We start from the raw sequence: 22884 nt of genomic DNA on the forward strand, positions 1-22884 counted from the left end.
TTTAGGATTAGAATTCGATCACCTACTATAATAAATAATTATTCTCTTTCTATTGATTCAATAATATATACACTGAAAGCATATAAAAAGCTACAGCTATATGTTTTTAGAAAAATTAATCTAACTTCTACAAGAATAAACTTATTTTTATTAGTATATTAAAATGTATTTTTATCTTTTTCTAAAAGTTAGACTGGACTAAGACTGAACTATAGGTTAAATATATTAAATATATATAAGACAAAATTTTGGGCCCAGTACAGCTACCATGTAGATCCGCCCATGCTTTTGAAGTTTGCATACAAAATCAGAATTTGATATTAAAGTTTGTATGCAAAACTAGAATTCGATGAAAATTCAGTTTTTTACAGGCGATTAACCCTTATAAAAATTCAGTGTGCTTTAAGTATATTTTTTTCATAACTAATTTAAATTAATAGAAAATGATAAATAGCTAGTTTTAAATATAAACTTAAAAAGTCTGTACTCTATTGAACTCGTAAATCTTTAAATGTTGATAAATACAACTCGAAATTAATAATAAAATAAGTTTGAGCTAAAAACTACACACACAAACATATGTGTGGAGTGAGACACATGAAGGGTAAATAAAAGTAGGTGATACTTGTGTGCATATATTGGTCTAGCGGTAGGAAGTTAATGCTCAAGACCTGAGGTCCTGAGTTCGAATCATTCGTCGCGCGGTCTTTAAAATTTCTTAATTTATTTATGTAATTTATTAAAAAAAAATAAAAGTAGGTGGTACTTTGGTGTCGAAAATAAAGTTCAACTATACATGCAGAGTGACACGCGTACACTTTAAACTACACATGTTACTTAATTACTCTTCTTTTTTTTGTCACGTTTTGACGTTTATTTTCTTGGAACTCTATAAATTCAAACCTTCCACATAGTGCAATCGCATTACAGACACACATTCACTCACTCGCTCACTCACTCCATCCTTTTTTAGGCCAATCCTCATTTAACTTTTCAAAAGAGAAAAAGAAAAACTACATTTATACGGCATTTCATTCAACGTTGGAAAGAATGATTTCATTGAAGAATCCAATACACAATATTTTAGGTCTTTTCATTTGAAATTGGTATTTGATGTGTGTTTTATTCATCAATTGAAATCATTCTTTTCCGCGTTGAATGAGATAATGGAGAAAATTTATTTTTCTCCATTTTTCGCTAGAATTATAGTTGGCCTTGATTGGATAGGATGCAATGTGTGTGTGCGAGTGCGTGCACGCGAGTATGTGATATAACTATAATCTTTAGACGTTAAAATCTATATAATATAAAGGAGATGAAGGAGAAAATGTGGCGAAAAGGAAAAGAGCCGTCACCTTTAGCAATTACTCAACATGTAAGGTTTGTGGCCAAGTTTTGTTTTGTTTTTTAACTTAATATTTTGTAGATTCGTTTAGTACACATATAAACTGCATTATACATGTGTAAATCTGTATAACTATTATTTATATTTATGTTGGCATCCTTTGTTCTGTAAACATTATCATGCAAGTATTTTTATTTTTTATTCACCTTTATAAATTATTCGACATGTATTATATACACTTCAATCGATAGATTTTTCAAATAAACAAATAAAATTTGCTACGTAACAATTTTCACTTGTTTTCAATTGTTGGGCCTTGGAATATGGGTCTAAAATATCGATAGAGATGCTTGAAAATTCAGCCCATGTAGCCCAGCAAAAAATATTACTATCATTATTGATGAAGACGTTTGAAAAATATACACATGATAAAAAAACGTGATTTTGGGTTCGGGGTAAATAATTAATTTAGGCTTTTAATTATTGAATTAATTTAGATATGCATTTTATTGAAATGAACTAATAAGAATTGCTTAAACTTTCGTTCTTATTTTAGTGAAGGAATGGATATATGTTTTATTAAATAGTAATCCAAACACATTACGCATGTAAATTTATTGAAGGACAGATAAGATCATATTGAAGATGAAATTAATGCAATTTTGAAATAAATAAGTAGCTTTTGTATCATGCATGCCTTTAGATATATACGACTATATGCATTTACATCAGCGAGCAAATCCGAACTGTCTTCCTTCTTGAAGATCACATACCGTAGTAGTGATTCTAATGAGAATCTTTACTTAAATTGATAATGCGAACATAATTTTCAACTCTTCAATTGCAAATATTTATAATAAATGCATCATTGGGTTCAAATTCCATGGAGGGTTAACTACGCTAAAAAATGAAATTTTCTCCCTTAACGATATTCGAATTCAAGTATTGCATTCATTCATGAAAATGATATATTTCATCGCAAATTTCCGCCTTGTGTATATATGATCACTAAATGTATACATTACTCAACCACACCTTATATTGTACATATATGTATATATGGAGACAGAGAGAGAGGATGGAAGGTGAATAAAAACAACTGTTGTGATAAGAAATATGATCCAATCCTCAACCATCTGCATGCATATTGACAGGCGTAACTAATTATTTCTGGCCACGTTTTTTCTTCAATTCTTCTTCGCTCTATAAATTCATTTCAATTGCCCACCTCAAATTAAATTATACGTATAAACTAAAACACACACACACATCTTTTTCTCAATCAACTTTAATTTATCGAAAAAAATGGACAAACAAGCAGCTGCATCTGTTTCTTCATTGCTTGAATATTGTGATGAACCCAAAACCCTAAGCGCATCTGAGCTTGCTGCCTCTAGGGTTTGTGCCTACATTTTCTTTTTAGTATACATATGCAGATATGTCTAGCTTTTATCGATTTATGCTTTTTCTTTGTGTCACAGAAGGCAGCTCTTAAAGTAATACAAACCCATACACCCGAGGAAGCTTCGAGAATATTCTTGGGGGTAAAAACTCTTTCATTTCCCTCTCCAAAACCCTCTGTGTAATCTTGATTCGTGGGGTATATGCATTTAAAAATATGATCATTTCTACATTAATTGAAGCACTAGAGGCGTCAAAAACAGCAATCTCGATATGCTTGATATAATCTTGAGTTGGACTAGACCATAATTTTGGTCTCAATCGGACCCAGTTTAGGGATTCTAACTTAGAAAGGCCCAATTTTGAGGTCGACCCCATGCTTTTTTAGGATCAATGATTTATCGCTTAATTTGGCTCCAATTTGACAATTCTAAATGTATCATTACAATTTACGCATAGCAATGGATCCTAGACCCGATCCAGATCCGTAGATCCAGATTCGTTTTTTAGGGTTTGGATCTCAATTTTTTGGACCCGTGGATCTGGATCTCAATTTTTAAAATGGATCTGAATCTTGAAATTTGAGATCCGGATCCGACCCAAATCCGACTTGTGGATCCGTTTTATTTAATATAAATTATTTATTATTTATATTTATTTTATTAATAATATTAAATATATTAAAATTTAAAAATAATACAAAAATTAGAATTACAAATTTAAATACTTTGTTTTGTGCAATATTTTTTATGAAGAAAATTAAATGTTGTTGATTTTGTAACTTTTTTTTGATTTAATTTAAAAACAGTAGATCCATGAATTTGGACCTGCGGACCCGCGGATCTGATGAATCTGGATCCTAAATTTTCAGATTTACGAATCTGAATCTGGTAAAATGAAACGGATCTGGATCTGGTATCGTTGTCATCCCTATGCATACAGTCATACATAATGTAATGTTTGCTTTAACATATTTTTTCTTAAACATTTGATCGTTGTTGCAGAAAATGGAGGTTTCTTCTTCTACAATAACAAAGAAGCAAGTAGAATCTTTCAACAAGACGTGATAATATTTGAGGATCAAAGGATTTGCTCCCTTTAATTACTTTATAATAGTTTGTTGCTCTTAATAATTCTTGTATTATGTTCTAGTTAGTTTTTATAAAATATAGTACTTCAAACATGCTTGTGTTTTGGTAGCGTATCAAAAATTAGGTCACATCATATTCAATCGTTTGTCAGAAATTATTGAGCATGTCTATCTTGTGTGGACGAAGGGAATAATAAAGAGAGAGAGAGAGTTAATAAAATAGTTACTTTCAATATAAAATATAATCATTTTTATCATTTTACCCTGATTATATTTTACGATCTGATATATGATGTGTAAAGCAGTGCATCACGAGTCAATATATGATAACTCTTTAAAATACAGTGTAAAATGAGGGATTTCACAACTTGGCGACTAATTAGCTCAAATGATTTGGATTTCTTTAATTTCATATTTTCAGTGAAATATAAATTAAATAAAATTAGTTTAAATGATTAAAATAATTAAAGATTTTGAGATATTTCAAAGTTTTAATTCCTCTAAATGAACAAGAAAAATGTTTTACTATTTTTATTTATCAAAGTTAATTCTTAAAATTAAATAGATCTCGTAACTTTAATTGAATCAATAATGCAACGATTCATAAAACGTGTCTAAATTATAATTCACTCAAAATTCGCATTGACCCTTTAGAAAGGAGTAATATTTGAAAGCATATTACGATTATGGTGCGTTTACTTTGATGAATAAATTTATCATGAGAAAATGAGGAATAACAAAAATTTATGCTTTTAAATTTTTTTTTTTTTTTTTTTTTTTTTTTTTTTTTTTTTTTTTTTTTTTTTTTTTTTTTTTTTTTTTTTTTTTTTTTTTGATCGGTCAAAGTCATGTTAGATGTTAGTAGTTAGTTCCCCATCCACTCCAAGAACCACCTTATCTCTCCATTCACCAAACTCCACCTTATATCTCCAATCACCAATTCGTTCCCAAGAAGGATCGAACCCGGGTCACTTCACTTAAGTGAGGACCCGGTGGCCAGTGGGCTAAGCCCCCTGGTTAAATTTATGCTTTTAAATGCCTCATTTCTTTTTCCATATTTTATACAAAGGAGAAGTTGATCACTATTTTTTCTTTCTTATTTTCACTTCAAGAATGGATAATATTATTTTTTTAAAGGCATAAATTTTTGTTATTCATATTTTTCTCATGATAAATTTATCCATAAAAGTAAACGCCATAAGAATTGTTGTTTTTTTTTTTTTCCCCAAATAAAACATCATATTCTGGAAAAGAAAAATGAATATGGTTATTTTCTGTTCGTGCATATCGCCGACTTACCATCTCCAAAAAAAAAAAAAAAAAAAAAAAAACGAAAAAAAAAACACAAGTATATAAACATTGTGATTTAAAAAGTTTAACCATTTAGCTGGGTTCATTGCAAAAATCAATCTTGGAGGTTTGATCACACATACAAGAAACCACAGTTAGTCCTATTAGCGATTCCAATGCCGATTCTTGCCAACTATTTTTATCAAACGGCCGGAAACATGTCCGAGCTCCGATGGCAGATACAGAAGTCCCCGCGTCTCAGGCAATTGGATGGCTCTATCTATAGCATACAGGTGAACTAATTTCGTTAATTTTATCAGCCCCTTTTATGCTGTTTCTCCTTGCTCTCTAGCTGTTCGACGAAATGTCTGAATGACGATTGTGTTGATGATGCCTATTGAATTAATCTATCTTTTTTCTGTATAAGTTCAATCTGGTGGCTGCTCTAAGCATTAGTATAACTCGTGTTTGACGTGGCGATGCAACTTTTTTGTTTCTCACATAAATTTTGGAGTGTGGATAAATTTGTTCTGAGTAATTATCATAACTCAATGTAGTTCCCAACTTCCCAATTACTGTGAGTTTTAGATGACCTTTAACTCGTAATGAGTGTGTCAGTGCTTATTTTCAGCTAGAAAGGAACACATGTACAGCAGTATATCTCCGTCTTTTTGTATGTGGAAGTCGTAGTTTCATTAGTAGAAGAGTTACCCTTAACATGATCAAAGCAATATGTGAAAGCTAGCTAATAAACAAGATGATTAAGACACTAGTGAGGAAGCCTTGTGACTCGAACATATATAAAAGCTTCCAAGTGTAAGTAACAACAAAACCAATCATGGAATCCTGTAACAACCTTTTGAGGATATAGTGTATGCCTTTTCTTGGTATAGTGCTTGTATTTTCAACAGTATATAGGCATAGAGATTGTTTTCTTGATCAAGTGATCAAGTATAGATACAAAAGAAAAGGATTTGATTTCGGGGGGGGGGGGGGGGGCTTCAGCCCCCTGGATCCGGCAGTGCTCGTAAAAGCATGTATGAGTTAGTAATCTTCTAGAGGAATTTTTTTCAAGCATTTTGCTGGTATATTATCAAATTTCAGAAAAACTGTCTCGTTCTTTTGTTAGTTTTTCCTTTCTGTGAATGTTTATATCTGATTTAGAACAGATTAAGAATTTAAGAGTTTTGCCTACACCAAGATCTGAATCGTTACCACTTATTTTTGTTGCTCAGTGATAATAACTTCACAAACTTTTTTCTCTGGAATTATTAGGCTTGAAACGATTATGAGTGATGGCTACGCCGTATCCTAACCCAACAGAATTTATTGAATTTAACTTTTTTTCCCATCCCATACCTTGTTTTTTTTGGAGAACAAATCATCGGTGCCACTAATTTAATTGCGAACAACACTCAAATATATTAATTTTAAAAACAGTTGAAAATAAAAACTAATTATAAAATAATCAACCATAACTCACATTTACTGACTAAATATTGAAACTACTTTTTTTTTTTTTTATATATATAAAAATCCTGATTATGAAACTATTAACACTAACTATCGATCTCTAACTAAAAAATGAAAATGAAAAACTAAAGGATATTGATAAATCATTAGTTATGATATAATAAACCCCAATTAACAATTATTTGTAAAACCAGAAAACTAAACACTTTGTTAAGGATGTGGCAGTCATCTGATTAGTGTCATAGAAAATGTAATGAATACAACAATGAGCTGAAGTTGGCCCAAATCATTGAATATGACAGCAATGAATACATATATATTTGAACGGAAATTTTAAGGAATAAAAGGAATTTCTACCTTTTAATTTTCTGAAAGTTAAGACTACATCAGTTACATATAAATTTGTTGATATATGTTGCATAATCTAATATGTTTAGAATGACTAAGTTGACTTTTTCTCATTTTTCAAGATTGCTTATGACTTATTATGGTTTCGTGTAAAATACTCTGCCTCATTCAGGAGTACTCCTATTATTTCTATTATTTCTCATACGTTCTGCTTGCAGTAGATTAAAATTCTTATCTTATTTAATCAAATTACACGAATAAAGTACGTAACTTTTCCGCGTTTTAAAGAATTAGTAGATAAGCAAATAGATTATAGAGGTGGCCAAGTGGCTTCCGAGCAGCAACACATGTCAACCTATTCAGGAAAAAACCAGTGGGATAAAGCATTAATCACACCTACTTGTAACGCTCGCTCAAAAGCTTGCATGCATACCATCTAATTCGAACGGCAAAAGACCTTTACAGCACTTACACTCAAATTTGCACCCTACAATCATATATATGTCAACGAGTACGCACCTTTTAGTAAATCAACTGTGATTTTAAAGGATTATTATAAAACAAAAAGATTAAGAGAGCCAGGTGGCTGCTAAGCAATACCACATGGCCACTTAGCGCCAAGCGAGTTTTCTCCGTGATATATGCACAGAACAAAAAGACAGTGGCGGAACGCTTTATTTTGTAACGCATTCACACTAGCTTGCATGCACACCACCTATATAACAGACACAGGTTCGTCCATTGCCCATGGTTCTTCAGAGTGAATGATAGTACGAATCTAGAGGGCGGAAATTGCTAAGAGAAAAATAATATTTTCTAAGGATTTGAAGACTAGAGTCGTCCATTTTTTTGCAGCCTTCACCAAGAATTTATCTGATATTTTCTTGAAGGTAGATCTGTTGTGTAAAGAACTTAATTACATTGTTAGACACAAATGAAGACAATTTGGCATCTGTTTATATATTTTCAAGAGGGTGTAAACTTCATGTAGTTAGTGATATATGTTTGAAATGGCTGCATGTGAAATTCCGTAGAAGAGAAAGAAGATCTGGTAAGTTGATGTTGTTTGTGAATCAATGAAGTTCATGTCAATACTTTAGCAGATAAAGTAAGAGAGGAAACACAAATAACTACAGAAAAGTGAATGCTGAGCATTTGCTGAAATTGGGATTCTTGGTATTATTTGGGAATGCACTTTTGAGTATTTTAAGTTCATATTTTTGCATTGATTAGATTTTAGGGGAGGGCTAATTTATTGCATGCACATGTTTTACCATTTGAAATTATAGTGGAAATACAGAAATCCAGATTGACTCCCTCTTATTCAATATTTTTGTTGCTCTTAGATGTCATTAATTGCAAGATTGAGGTAGCTCATCATGAAACACACTGTTCTTTTTGCTGTATATCACACAAAATGTGGATTTGTAGTTGTAACGCTTGGATGTAACGGTGTGCTCAGATGTAAGTGTGGGACTGCTAATATTATTCAATATTCGACTCTTTGTTTACTTTAAACCATCACTTTTTCTGTCCGTTTCCTTTTAAATTTGATGGAGATACAGAAATTTAACACTGTTTTAATTTTTACTTCTGTCATGCTAAGTTTTACTAACAGTATTTTTTTTTGTTTTGTTGAGAGGAATAGTATTTTTTTTTTACATATACATATTTTAAATGTTCTTGAATTCTTGAGTTCCTAACAAGATGAATTTGATGCTAGTTTTCTCAACAAGATTTGATGACTTCAAAAAGTTTACAGGTCAAAGTTCTCTATTTTCAGTCAAGCTTTCCCAGTTGCCTCGAAAATGGATACAGATTGGACATTCGACAGCTGCTCCTCGAGGATGGAGGTGGATGATACTGCATCAAAGGATGCATGCACAAGTTCGAATTGGGCAAGGGAGGAGGACAAGGCGTTCGAGAATGCTCTTGCAACCTACTATAGGGATGCCGATATGTGGGATAATATCGCATTGGCAGTTCCTGGAAAAACAATTGAAGATCTAAAACTTCACTATGAAGTCTTGCATTGTGATGTGGAGGCCATTGAGTCTGGCAAGGTACCTTTGCCTGATTATCCGACTAAAGCTAGTACTCTGAAAGAGAAGAAAAAGTCAGAGCAAGCGCAACGAGGGGCTCCTTGGACAGAAGAGGAACACAGGTAAATAGCTCTTTAGCACATCTTAATTGCATTAATAAGTTTAATTTTTTCCAAGATTGTTAAGTGGTCTTATGCTGTTAATGTGCCTATGATATAACGTCGTGTGTTTTCCCTGAGGTATGAACCAACGACTAAATCTTCTACATTTGTTGGCAGTTTTTGTGTTGATAAATAGAATGCTCTGTTCGGGATCAGTTTGACTTGTTTCAAGTCTCATTTTAGTTGAATCCATATTAGTGAAATAGTAAACTCTTCAAGTGTCTCACTTAGAAAACTATTTTGGGGTATACTACAAAAGGATAAATGCATCGAATACATGAACGTTGGGCCGTTTTTGGCTTTGCATATGAACATTAAAACTCGGCCCAAAATATGCGAACTTTACTTCTTGATGTTCGTGTATTTGATTGGGAATTTGTAAGAAAATCTAAAAGAAGTAAAGTTCTATGTGATTTGTTAGATAATCTAAAAAAGTAAAGTTCTGTGTCATTTGTGGGAAAAGCTAAAAAAAGTAAAGTTCGTGTAATTTGTGAGAAAACCTGAAAACTGTAAAGTTTGTGTAATTTGGGATAAATTTTAAGGTTCCTGTGCAAAACCAAAAATGACCCAAATTTCGTGTATATTGATGGCTTGTAATTTGTGTGTGCAATACCCTTTTTCAAGTCTGATGTACACTATATATATTGAAACATTTGTAATTTTTTCTCGATGTCATTCATCCCATGAAGCCTCTCAAGGCATTATAATAGCCAAGTCATGGTTCATATTATGATGTTTCTACATCTGTTTATTTTTATTTTTACTTTTTTTTAAGGGAAAAGGAAAATTTATAGATTAAGCTGTTTCTACATCTTCTTCACTTGTAAAGTTTCAATTTTATTATGGATAAAAAAAAAAACACTACAACATATTTCAAAAGCATCATGCTTCTTTTCGACACAGGTTTACACTGACGAACTGACCACAAATTCTGTGTTTGTTTCTGCTTGAGCCACAGGCAATTTCTTGATGGTTTGCAGAGGTTCGGTAGGGGTGATTGGAAGAACATTTCAAGATATAGTGTGCGAACTAAATCTAACAGCCAAGTAGCAAGCCACGCTCAGAAATACTTCAAAAGGTTGAGTTCGGCTAAAGAGGGTAAAAGGCTCAGTATCAATGATATAACAACTGTGAATCCTGAGAAACTGTTAGCCTTTGAGAAGGCAACGACGAGCTGCATGCCCGGATGCTGGAAGGAAGAGGCTACTAATGCTGAAACCGAGGAACCTCTTCCTGGAATCCTTGAGAAAGCAACAGCGCATGCTGGAAAGCAACTGCTGCCCAGATGCACCGCGGAAACTTTATTTGACGGTGAAAACCAACTGCTGCCTGAATACTCAAATGAAGCTCCAGGCAGTGCCTCTGGGAAGCGCAGCCACCCTAAGAAAGCTTCGGGTGCTGATAAAAACAAGTTGCTGTTGCGGCTGAGGTATCCCAAGAAAGCTCTAACATGTAACGAGAGCCAACTGCTGTCCGGGTACCCCAAGGAAGCTTCAAGTAGTGCCCGGAACCAACTGCTGCCTGGATTCCCCGAGAAAGCTCCAACTAACGCGGGGAACCAACTGCTGCTTGGGTCCAAGAAAGCTCCAGCTGATGCCGGGAAGCTACGGCTGCCTGGGTGGTACCCCAATGAAGCTCCAAAGGATATCGGGTACCAACTGCTGCATGGTTACACCAAGAATGCTCGAACGGATATGTGTAACCAGCCGCAGCCTGAATACCCTAATCAGCCTCCAGCTGATACCGGGAGGCCACTGCTGCCTCCTTCACTTTTCGGTGGCGTGTCTGACGACTCCTCGTTTCCTGGCAAGGTGATTCGAACTGGCACTGGGAGCCGGCCCATGGAAGCCACAACTAGTTTGGGGAACCAATTGTTGCTTGGATACCCCATGGAAGCTTTGGTTGTTTTCGGAAAGCTACCTGAGGCCGGACACCCCAATGGCGCTGCCGGGAGCCAACTGCCGCCTTTGAGTGGCTCTTTGTTTTCCGGCCAGGCGATTGGAGGTCCCAGCTTTTCAGCAGCAATGCCTCCGGTATATGACGTGTCTAGTCCTCCATTTTCTATGGAGCTGGTTGGGGAGCTGGGGGGCCCGGCTAGTTCAGTCGAGATGCCGGGCCACCCGGCTCCTTTGGATCGGACGGAGGGGCTTTATAGAGCGGATGCAGTAATGCAGGATGCTGACGTGGCTGTTGATGAGCAATTTGATATTGGTTCTAGCACCCAAATTATGGATCTGGATTTGTCTTTGTTCCCTCATTTTCTCGATTGAAACAGCTGTGATTATATATAGTTTACTTTTCTGGTGAATCAGTTACAACTCCTTCCCCATTTTCATCTGCTTAGAGATAAAAAGTTGTGGGTGAAATAAATGTGATGTGTAGATGATTTTCATTATCTCATCCCATCTGTCTTTTAATGATGTTTGTTGAGATAAAGCATGGGCTGTAATTTGTCTATGTCGTCATTTTCTAGAATGAAACGGCTGCATTCAACTTCATAGATATCTCTCTCTCAAATGTCAAACTTAATAGTAAATGAATGTGAACAAAATAATGTAAATGTGTTGGTTGGATTGGGATTTGGGTGTAACCTTAGCCTCAATAAAAAATAAAAATATTGTGATTTCATTTTTTTATAATTTAATAATAATAAAAATTAATAGGTACAACTTATATTTATCTACTAAATTAACAATTATTGCATTAAATCTTTAATTAACTTTATTTGTTATGAAAAAATAATAAATATATTTATTATTTTGAATTAAATAATTTATTTTCAAAAGAAAATGACCAATTATTTTGAATATAAATATAAATTCAGGAAGTTAGTATAAGTTTGATTAAACTCGTAAACCTCAAAGTATTCGATAAACAAAGTTTGAGATTCGACTAGATACTAAACAAACTAGGGGTGGATCGGTACGGTATGCCGAAAATTTTTTGACATACCGTATATCGTACCATAATTTGAGGTATGAGATTTTTCATACCATTACTGTGTCAAACTCTTCGGTATACTGAAAAATTCGGTAAGAATTTTTTCATGCCGATGTCATACTAATAGTGCGGTATACCATACCGAAATTCGATATACCATATTTTATGGTATATATACCGAAATTATTGGTATATCGCTTCATGTCTAAATTATCAAAATGTTACAATATATTGTATATATGCACATACCGAAATTACATCAAACAAATATAAAAATAACTTTCAAACAATTGAATTTAAACTTCAATTTTTCAACAAGACAACCACCAAAGTACCAAACACAATAAGTAGTATAAAAATTAATACAATTATGGATCTGGATTTGTCTGTATTCCCTCATTTTCTCGATTGAAACAGCTATGATTATATAAAGTTTACTTTTCTGGTGAATCAGTTACAACTCCTTCCCCATTTTCATCAGCTTTTTGTGTTTTCTTAGAGATAAAAAGTTGTGGGTGAAATAAATGTGAACATGTTAGTGTAAATGTGATGCGTAGATGATTTTCATCATCTCATCCCATCTGTCTTTTAATGATGTTTGTTGAGATAAAGCATGGGCTGTAATTTGTCTCTGTCCTCATTTTCTAGAATGAAACAGCTGCATTAAACTTCATATCTCTCTCTCTCAAATGTCAAAACTTATAGTAAATGAACGTGATAACAAAATAATGTAAATGTGTTGGTTGGATTGGGATTTGGGTGTAACCTTAGCCTCAATAAAAAATATAAATATTGTGATTCCATTTTTTTTTATATAATTTAACAAGTAATTTTAAAAATTACATGCCGATGATGATTTTATTTTCATTGATGTTTTAAATGAGAAGCTTTTCAGAATATACCTGATATGAATATTTCAAATTTCAAAATTTCTATGATGGTGGTAATAATAAAATTGATCCATAATATATATATATATATAGGGGAAGGCTAAAATAAGAACGCTTCTTAAAATATAAATTAGGAACCATTTTCAGCCCTTAGATTATATAAAGCTTCTTAAAATATAAATTAGGAACCATTTTTTGCTAAAATAGGAACCATTCTTAGCCCATCCTGCTCTTATTTCTTCTCCATTAAATGACTTGGTTGTAAATCGAGATTTCTCTACAAAATTATTTATTTTGATGTTCATTGAAGAATATTATTTGAAACTTGTAACAATTTGAAGCTCTCATCATTTTTAATCGTTCTCTTACAGCCATATTGCAATTTATAAATATTCTTAACCGGAGGCTATGGGGATCATAAGATAGTAAAATTATTAAATAATTTTAATAATTTTTTATAATAGGGAGGCTATGAAGAGTAAATTGGGGACTGTGAATATAATTACCCATATTTTTTAGTAGGCATAAGGCCTACAACTAATGAGATATATTAAAAATTTTGAGCCCTCAAATTTTTGGGGTTGTGGGTTGTTGCCAAGGCCGCCCACCCTCTGGGCCGGCCCTACCAATGATGGTTTGATTGGACAAAAAAACGTAGTATCAAATTATTCGTGTATTTTAGTTTAATGAGAATAATTAATGTGCTTGTATTAATTGAGATGAGATTTAGTGTTCTATAATTTTATATGTGTCATTATATTTCACTCTTATATCTATTATTTTAATAATATTTTTTATAAAAATAAAACTTATTAGTATAATATTATGAATTATATGTAATTTTTATTTTGAAAAATTATATACCATAAATTTGAATTTATCAACCACAACAAAAAATAAATTTTTTACCGAGGGAATTTTCCCTCGGTAAAGGCATGATTTTCCCTCGATAAAATCTTTACCGAGAGATCGCCGATAAAAACGCACCGTCGTTATTTTCAATGTCGGTAAAATTTTTACCGAGTGACAATTCCCTCGGTAATTTTACCGAGTGATTCACCGAGGGACCCGGCCTCGGTAATGTTTCGTCGGATGTGCTGTCGGTTTATGTGTTAATTTTACCGAGGGAAATTTCCCTCGGTAATCCCTCGGTAACTGCCCTAATGTTACCGAGAAGCGTGTATCTCTCGGCAATTTACGGCTATATTTTTTAAATATATCGAGGGTGGTTTCCCTCGGTAATTCCTCGGTAAAGATTTTTTTTTTTTATGTTTTTTGCGTACCTAGTTAGGACAACCTGTTTATCAATAAATCCAATCACAACATAATTTAAAATACATTCGACATTGTTTAATATCCAACAATATGTTTATATGTAAATATCATAATAGTTAAGTTATTGTTATTATACCCTTTCCTGTATTAGTATACAACATTTTAAACAAAAACTATGGTATCTTCTGTACAGCAGTGGTGATTGAAAGCATCACACCAGAATCTGAGACTTGGCAAGCCTGCGCGAGCACTTCTTCCGGTTCGAGTTGCTCAACGCACAGATACAGTTCTCGAGGATGTCGTAGTCTTCCTCCCCATATCTTGGCAGGGCAGCTACGTCGGGCTTCTCCATCGCTTTTGATCAGTTTCAGGAACATTGAGATGAGGCTGCTGAGCTGCATTCACAATTCTGGAGAAGACATCATTTATACCTCTTTCTTTCACACTTATGGGAATAGGTGCATCGATCCCCATATCCACACAAATCTAGAACAGGAAACTATAATTAGAACCTGAATTACACTATATCAATTTAATTGTCATTTTCTCCTAATACAACTTTCAAGAATGACCAAGTACCTTGGTTGGATCCCTGTTTGACGTTGAACTTGATCCTAGATCATTTTTGGCCGCAATCAGAAGACAAGGCATCCCAAAACCAATCTCTTCTCCTTGCCTTGCCACATAAGAGAGCAATTCTACTGCCCCATTGAGAGAAGATTCACTTGAGCTAGGAGAAAAAGATTTAATAATAACAAATCAGTGAGACTATGACAGGAGGAGCCACTATATTCAATCCATTGAAAGCAAAACAAATAATAACAATAAATTAATCAAGTGGTATGATTTTACAACTTCAGAAAATGCTGGTAAATTGCTGACACTAGTGTGCAAAGTATTCTAACCTGTCATACACAGATTATTATGATATTTACATATAAACATATTGTTGATACCATAGTTATTGGACACTGCTCTAATTTCTTCACTGATTTCACAGAGCAGTCCGGTATGATCTATCTACCCTGCATACAGATAAATTGAAGAATGAAAAACTGAGTAGCAATAGAATGGATAGTAAAACTATGGTCATAAAAACTTAGTCTCAGCACGCAACAGCCATAGTTTATATATGGAATGTCTACCTATTTGATTATTGGAAGGCAGTTTGATGGAAAGAAAGGGCAAACTCAAACAAACTAAACCATGTAGGAAAAGGGGGGAGTAAGCACATAAGAATAGGATAATGTTAGAATTTTCAGATCATACCTGTCCGGATCTATCTCGTTAAGACATGAAACACGACAGGCTGAGTGGCTCCTTAGCTTAATATCTCCCAAACAACTTGCTACTTCCAGATTCGAAGACCTGCATTTACATGCTACAAAATATTACAACAGCATAGTGTTGGAAATTGGTTGTGAGTAACCAATGTTTGATAATTTTCGAGTACCGAAAACATTTAATTTAGCATAATTAAATGGGACAGGATCGATCTACGTTCCGAGTAGATGATCGTAGTATATTTATTTACTCAAAACCGATTTCGGGTGAGTAAGAAATAATTGTTTAAAGTTGGGTACTTGAAACATTGAGCTGTGGGAAAAGATAAGCATTAAATAAGATTTAATGCTTATCCCACATCGGAATGTGGATAACATTTATTACAGTATAAAAGCTATTACATCACAGAATGTAATAAAACTGTGTGCACACGTGACGGGTTGCAAAGCCCACACGCGCGCGCCGCCGCCGCCGCCCGCCCGGCCCCGGCCCCGTCGCTCGGCGCCCCCGATTGGGCCTACGCGCACGCACACGAAGCCCGCTAGGGCTTGGCCCGGGAGGACCCTTGGTCTCCCAGGAAGCTTCCCACGTAACTGCAGAGCTGTTACCTCTGTAACTGCTGTCGGAGGAGTCATGGCAGATTCAAACAGCAGGGCTGTTACACCTGTAACTCCCGACACCATTTGAATACCATCAATGGTATTAATCCAGCAGGCTCCTCCTATTGATGTGGACTGTGCCTATATATAGGACAGCCTCCATGCATCATTTTTCACCTGAAAATCATACAAGCAACATCACTCTGACATTCTGCATACTGCACTGTTGAGTTCTGTTCTCGCCTCGTTCCAGTTCGCCGGAGCTCGTTGGTGTGCGGTGCTGCTACCTACGAGACGAAGCCGTTTCATCTTTGGGGACGACACGCCAAACCGAGAGCACTACCGGGGCGTATCTCGTCTTGCGGACAGAGGACCCTCCTCGACTCGGCTTTCTCCTGGTTTCAGTTTTCTGTAATTTCAATTCAGTTTTTCCCTTGTAATCTAAACTCCTACATTTCTGTTTCATTGTACTACGCCCGCAAGCTTGTAATCCAACAATCGCAAGACGAGATAAGCTTGCAACGTGGGAGTTTGAACTTGTAAACTGAACTTAAAACTTTCGTAACTTAAACACCTTTGCTGGAGATGTCGACCGGTCCTGCGAACTCCACCGAGGCTGCCAATGCCGTTGCCGCTGCCAATGCCGCCGCTGCTGCCGCCGCCTCCGCCGCGGCCGCATCAACCGTGGCACCCGCCACCTCTGCCGCTGCTGCCTCCACTTTTAGTGGTGGTCCTTTTGGTGGTTCAACACCACTTCCTTTCATGTTTGGTGCTAACCAAACCACACTTGGAGGAGATAGTTCCGTGCAAGGAACGGTTGGCCAAACTCCGTTTGGGTCAACATTTGGTTCCACTTCGAGTGGTTCCGTGGGGTCCATGTTTGGACAGAACGTTGGGGCCTTCGGGACCAACATGATGGGCTATGGCCATGTGGTGGGGTCGGTTCCAACCCAACCCCCAAGGGCGAACGCAACCGCCGACAAGCCACCAAAGTTTTGTGGCTCCGACTACAAGAGTTGGCGTCAAAAGATGTTCTTTTACCTCACGACGTTGGGGTATGCGGGATACTTGACGGACAACGAGCCGCCCACACCGGCGGAGAACGAGACGAGCTTCACCGTTCGTGCAGCCTATGATGCGTGGCATAATGGCGATTTTCTTTGTAAAAATTTCCTTCTAGGTGGTCTAGGGGATAGTTTGTACAAAGTTTATGTTGATGTAAAGACCTCCAAAGTGTTGTGGGAGGCACTAGACAAAAAGTATAAGCTAAATGATGCTAGCACTAAGAATACTTGTGTAACCAGGTACATGGAGTACAAGATGGTGGACTCGAGGCCCGTCATCGACCAAGTGCAAGAATTCCAACTCATCTTGCACGACGTACTCGCCGAGGGACATGTGGTCTCCGACTCATTCACCGTGGTGGCGGTGATTGACAAATTGCCCCCAAGTTGGAAGGACTTCAAGACCTACCTCAAACACAAACGAAAGGGGATGACGTTTGAGGACTTGATCGTGAGGCTTCGCATCGAATGCGAGGAAAGAAGGATCGATGGCAAGGGGAAGGGCCAAGTTGAGGCCAAAGCTAACTTGTTGGAGCATGGTGGCCCATCCAACTCCAACAAACGTGGGCGTCCTAATCCCAAGGACAAAGGCAAGGGCAAAGCCAAAGTTCCTGCCCGCAAGTTCGAAGGTGATTGCTACAACTGTGGCAAACCGGGCCACTTGGCGAAAGACTGTCGCAAGCCCAAGAAGAAGAAGGCGAAGCAAGATGCCAACGTTGTCGAGAAGGACTTCGACGATTGGAACGAGGATGACTTAGCGGCGGTGATCACCGAGGAGGTCAACCTTGTTGAGAACCAAGGTGCTTGGTTCATTGACACGGGCGCAACCGTGCACGTGTGCTCCGACAAGAGGCGCTTCTCTACCTACAAGGCTGTTGAAGGGAGGAAGCTAAGCATGGGTAACCAAGCGTCGTCGGAAGTTGCCGGAATGGGTGATGTGGTGCTCAAGCTTTCATCCGGCACGGAGATAACCTTGAAGGATGTGCTGCATGTCCCGGACATCCGCAAGAATCTCATCTCGGGGTCCATACTAGTTAATAAGGGCTTTAGACTAGTTTTTGAGTCCGAGAAAGTTGTTGTAACCAAGTTTGGAAAGTACCTTGGTAGGGGTTTTCTCACCAATGGGCTTTTCAAGCTTAATGTTCAGCCGGTCAAGCGTGTAACTGGCAAGCCTATCAATGAAAATGCTACTACTTCCTCTTACTTGGTTGAGTGTTGTGATTTATGGCATTATAGATTAGGACATGTTAATCTAAATGCGATAAAAAGATTAGTAAATATGGATTTACTAAAAATAAACGAGTTTAACACTCAAAACAAATGTCAAATTTGTGTTGAAGCAAAAATGACGAAGTCTCCGTTTCATTCTGTGGAAAGGAGCACTAAACCTTTAGAACTAATCCACACCGACGTGTGTGATCTAAAGTTTGTGCAAACTCGAGGTGGTAAGAAGTACTTTATCACTTTTATTGATGACTGCACAAGGTATTGCTATCTTTATCTTCTAAGAAGTAAAGATGAGGCTATTGAAGCTTTCAAGAGCTTCAAAACAGAAGCCGAGAATCAACTTGGTAGTCGAATTAAGATGGTTCGAAGTGATAGAGGGGGAGAATATGTTGCTCCGTTTGAGGAATTATGCAACGCTAGTGGTATAATACATCAAACAACTGCTCCATATTCACCTCAATCTAATGGTGTTGCTGAACGCAAGAATCGAACTCTTAAGGAGATGATGAATGCCATGTTGATTAGTTCTGGGTTACCCCAGAACATGTGGGGGGGAGGCTGTTCTATCAGCCAACTATATCCTCAACAAAATACCACTCAAGGGAAGGGACGTCACTCCCTATGAGTTGTGGAAAGGCAGAAAGCCCTCATACAAATACCTTAAAGTGTGGGGGTGTTTAGCCAAGGTACAAGTGCCTCCACCCAAACAAGTCACAATCGGTCCTAAAACAATTGATTGTATCTTTATTGGGTATGCACTAAACAGCAATGCACATCGCTTTTTGGTTCACAAATCAGATATTCCAACAATGACTGTAGGAATGACGATGGAATCAAATAACGCTGTCTACTTTGAGAATATCTTTCCTTGTAAAGACAAGGGAAAAGAAGAAGCTAGTACAAGCAACGATACTAGAGAAGAAGCTACTAGTTCTGAACCTGTTGAGACAGTGCCCGAATCGCGAAAGCGACCAGGCCCTGACCTTGAAGTGTCAGAACCAAGACGTAGTAAACGAGGCAGGATTGCCAAGGACTTTGGTCCAGAATATATCGCCTTCATGCTAGATGAAGAACCTTCATCTATCAAAGTGGCGTTCTCTAGACCAGACGGACTACTCTGGAGGGAAGCAGTCCAGAGTGAAATTGATTCAATCATGCAAAACCACACTTGGGTGTTGGTTGATTTACCCGAAGGTTGTAAACCCTTAGGATGTAAATGGATCCTAAAAAGGAAATATAAAGCTGATGGATCAATAGACAAGTATAAAGCGCGCTTAGTCGTTAAAGGATTTAAGCAGCGTGAGGGGTACGATTTTTTCGATACCTATTCACCAGTGACGAGGATTACATCCATTCGAGTGCTTCTCGCGATTGTTGCTCTGCACAATCTTGAGATTCATAAAATGGATGTTAAAACTGCGTTCTTAAACGGTGATCTAGAAGAAGAAGTCTATATGAAACAACCTGAAGGGTTTGTAGTACCTGGACAAGAGAAAAAGGTATGCAAGCTAGTAAAGTCTCTTTATGGACTGAAACAAGCGCCGCTGCAATGGCACTTGAAATTTGACAATGTCATGTTGTCAAATGGCTTCAAAATCAACGAATGTGACAAATGTGTCTACATCAAGAGCACTAATAATGGGTACGTTATGGTGTGTCTCTATGTAGACGACATGTTGATTATGGGAAGCAACAATCGTATCATTATTGATACGAAGAACATGTTAAAAAGGAATTTTGACATGAAAGACATGGGGTTAGCTGACGTGATCCTTGGAATGAAAATTCTCAGGACCACTGATGGAATAACTTTGACACAATCTCATTACATTGAGAAAGTGCTCAAAAGGTTTAATGCGTTTGACAAATCGCCTGTAAAAACCCCATTAGAACTCAACGTTCACATGAAGAAAAACATGGGTGAACCTGTCGCACAGGAAGAATATGCAAGAATCATTGGGTGCCTTATGTATATTACAAATTGCACTCGACCTGATCTTGCATGCCCAGTGAACAAACTAAGTCGCTATACAAGCAATCCAAGTAAAGAACATTGGAAAGCGCTTGAGAGAGTTTTGAGATACTTAAAGTATACTCTAAACTTTGGAATACACTACACGAGATACCCCCCGGTACTTGAAGGGTACTGTGATGCTAACTGGATATCCGACGCGAAAGACTCGTTATCAACGAGTGGTTACGTGTTCACTATAGGGGGATGAGCAATCTCGTGGAGGTCTACAAAACAGACATGTATTGCTAGATCCACCATGGAATCAGAATTCATCGCTTTAGACAAAGCAGGTGAAGAAGCCGAATGGCTACGAAACGTTTTGGAAGATATTCCATGTTGGTCAAAACCCGTGCCGCCTGTCATGATAAACTGCGACAACCAATCAGCTATTGGGAGGGCGAAAAGTGGGTTGTACAACGGTAAGTCTCGACACATACGTCGACGACATAATACCGTAAGACATTTGATCGAAAGTGGAGTTATCTCAATTGACTATATAAAGTCAATAGATAATCTGGCCGATCCGCTCACTAAAGCTTTGAATCGAGATCAAATGTATAAATTGCTAGAGGGAATGGGTGTTAAATCCACAGAATAAGGATGATTATAGTGGTAACCCAACCATGATGACTGGAGATCCCAAGAACGTGGCTCAATGGGAAAACTAAGCTATAAGATTCCAAGTAGAACACTCATCTACTTGCATTCCCTAGAGAGCAACTGAGTGTTGAAGCCTGCTTAGTGGTAAGGTTAAGTCATTGACTTTTAATGATTCCTAAACACCTCGGGGAGGTTGAGTATAGCAGGATACTCGGGAAAGAATCACCTATATAAGTGAGATGTGGGGGCCGCATCGACCTAACACTTATGAATCCAAAGAGCTGTCCAAGGCCCGCAAAGGACAAAAACGTGAGAACGAAATGAGGTTGAGGCGTTAGTGTGTTAATACTGTTGTCTCGATATACACGAAGGAGAAATGGTTCAAAGACATCAAGTTCTACCAATTCACCAGTATATCCGATAGTATTAACTAAGGATGGTTCAAGGCCGCAAACCACCTATTCCAATGCACTAAGGTCTCTTGAGAACAGAGCTTGTGTCTGCACTTGCATTTGGCTATTTCCACTCATGTGGGGGATTGTTGGAAATTGGTTGTGAGTAACCAATGTTTGATAATTTTCGAGTACCGAAAACATTTAATTTAGCATAATTAAATGGGACAGGATTGATCTACGTTCCGAGTAGATGATCGTAGTATATTTATTTACTCAAAACCGATTTCGGGTGAGTGAGAAATAATTGTTTAAAGTTGGGTACTTGAAACATTGAGCTGTGGGAAAAGATAAGCATTAAATAAGATTTAATGCTTATCCCACATCGGAATGTGGATAACATTTATTACAGTATAAAAGCTATTACATCACAGGATGTAATAAAACTGTGTGCACACGTGACGGGTTGCAAAGCCCACACGCGCGCGCCGCCGCCGCCGCCCGCCCGGCCCCGGCCCCGTCGCTCGGCGCCCCCGATTGGGCCTACGCGCACGCACACGAAGCCCGCTAGGGCTTGGCCCGGGAGGACCCTTGGTCTCCCAGGAAGCTTCCCACGTAACTGCAGAGCTGTTACCTCTGTAACTGCTGTCGGATGAGTCATGGCAGATTCAAACAGCAGGGCTGTTACACCTGTAACTCCCGACACCATTTGAATACCATCAATGGTATTAATCCAGCAGGCTCCCCCTATTGATGTGGACTGTGCCTATATATAGGACAGCCTCCATGCATCATTTTTCACCTGAAAATCATACAAGCAACATCACTCTGACATTCTGCATACTGCACTGTTGAGTTCTGTTCTCGCCTCGTTCCAGTTCGCCGGAGCTCGTTGGTGTGCGGTGCTGCTACCTACGAGACGAAGCTGTTTCATCTTTGGGGACGACACGCCAAACCGAGAGCACTACCGGGGCGTATCTCGTCTTGCGGACAGAGGACCCTCCTCGACTCGGCTTTCTCCTGGTTTCAGTTTTCTGTAATTTCAATTCAGTTTTTCCCTTGTAATCTAAACTCCTACATTTCTGTTTCATTGTACTACGCCCGCAAGCTTGTAATCCAACACATAGAACTAATATCTTTTCTCTTGAACTCATAGAGCTGCCTGCAAACATCTAATAGTTGATCTTTGTAAAAAATACAAGAAGCATAGCAGAATGCTTTAATGTTTGAAATCTGAATCAACTTAGATAGTTGGAAACGTTAAGATACTTTTTTTCAATAATTCATGAGTCTTTTAAAATATTTCTTTTTTTTTTTTAACAAAAAAGAAAACTTCTATCAGATCGTTTTACGAATTTTACTCTAAGCCAATGGCTACATTCATTTTGATTTATAAGTATTTTACCCTAAGCCTATATTCTTTGGATATTTTGATTTATAAACATTTAA

At 37.1% G+C, this 22884-nt stretch overlaps 2 protein-coding genes and 1 long non-coding RNA gene across 4 annotated transcripts; 2 read left to right on the forward strand and 1 right to left on the reverse strand.

Annotated features, from left to right (window-relative positions):
• The first annotated feature begins 937 nt into the window (after positions 1 to 937).
• Positions 938 to 4037, forward strand: LOC130993514 (uncharacterized). The gene is made up of 3 exons (XR_009091689.1): positions 938 to 1380; positions 2827 to 2889; positions 3751 to 4037. It is a non-coding gene; the product is annotated as an uncharacterized LOC130993514 (long non-coding RNA).
• Positions 4038 to 5116: 1079 nt separating this feature from the next.
• On the forward strand, positions 5117 to 11458 carry LOC130992283 (uncharacterized). Of its 2 annotated transcripts, none has more exons than XM_057916852.1 (3): positions 5117 to 5419; positions 8710 to 9111; positions 10109 to 11458. In XM_057916852.1, the coding sequence occupies exons 1-3, from the start codon at positions 5397 to 5399 to the stop codon at positions 11418 to 11420; spliced, it is 1737 nt and encodes a 578-aa protein (XP_057772835.1). In that variant the 5' UTR covers positions 5117 to 5396; the 3' UTR covers positions 11421 to 11458. The 2 variants fall into 2 exon arrangements, with proteins under 2 accessions (XP_057772835.1, XP_057772841.1); XM_057916858.1 differs by having other exon boundaries at positions 5204 to 5419; positions 8731 to 9111.
• Positions 11459 to 14295: 2837 nt separating this feature from the next.
• LOC130993389 (mitochondrial Rho GTPase 3-like) lies at positions 14296 to 15640 on the reverse strand. The gene is made up of 3 exons (XM_057918264.1): positions 15525 to 15640; positions 14835 to 14985; positions 14296 to 14741 (listed from the first exon to the last, which is right to left on the reverse strand). The coding sequence occupies exons 2-3, from the start codon at positions 14904 to 14906 to the stop codon at positions 14589 to 14591; spliced, it is 225 nt and encodes a 74-aa protein (XP_057774247.1). The 5' UTR covers positions 14907 to 14985; positions 15525 to 15640; the 3' UTR covers positions 14296 to 14588.
• Positions 15641 to 22884: the final 7244 nt, after the last annotated feature.

The sequence above is a fragment of the Salvia miltiorrhiza genome, chromosome 1 (assembly GCF_028751815.1).
Source record: "Salvia miltiorrhiza cultivar Shanhuang (shh) chromosome 1, IMPLAD_Smil_shh, whole genome shotgun sequence".
Taxonomy (NCBI): Eukaryota; Viridiplantae; Streptophyta; class Magnoliopsida; order Lamiales; family Lamiaceae; genus Salvia; species Salvia miltiorrhiza.

What these genes read in the sequence shown, in the direction of transcription:
- LOC130993389 (XM_057918264.1), bottom strand. Translation starts at nt 14,906, where the DNA reads ATGCCTTGTCTTCTGATTGCGGCCAAAAATGATCTAGGATCAAGTTCA. An exon ending in CAAACAGGGATCCAACCAAG is followed by an intron (nt 14,742 to 14,834) that starts GTACTTGGTCAT and finishes TTCCTGTTCTAG; the next exon opens with ATTTGTGTGGATATGGGGAT.
- LOC130992283 (XM_057916852.1), top strand. Translation starts at nt 5,397, where the DNA reads ATGGCTCTATCTATAGCATACAG. An exon ending in GCTCTATCTATAGCATACAG is followed by an intron (nt 5,420 to 8,709) that starts GTGAACTAATTT and finishes AAAAGTTTACAG; the next exon opens with GTCAAAGTTCTCTATTTTCA. An exon ending in TGGACAGAAGAGGAACACAG is followed by an intron (nt 9,112 to 10,108) that starts GTAAATAGCTCT and finishes CTTGAGCCACAG; the next exon opens with GCAATTTCTTGATGGTTTGC.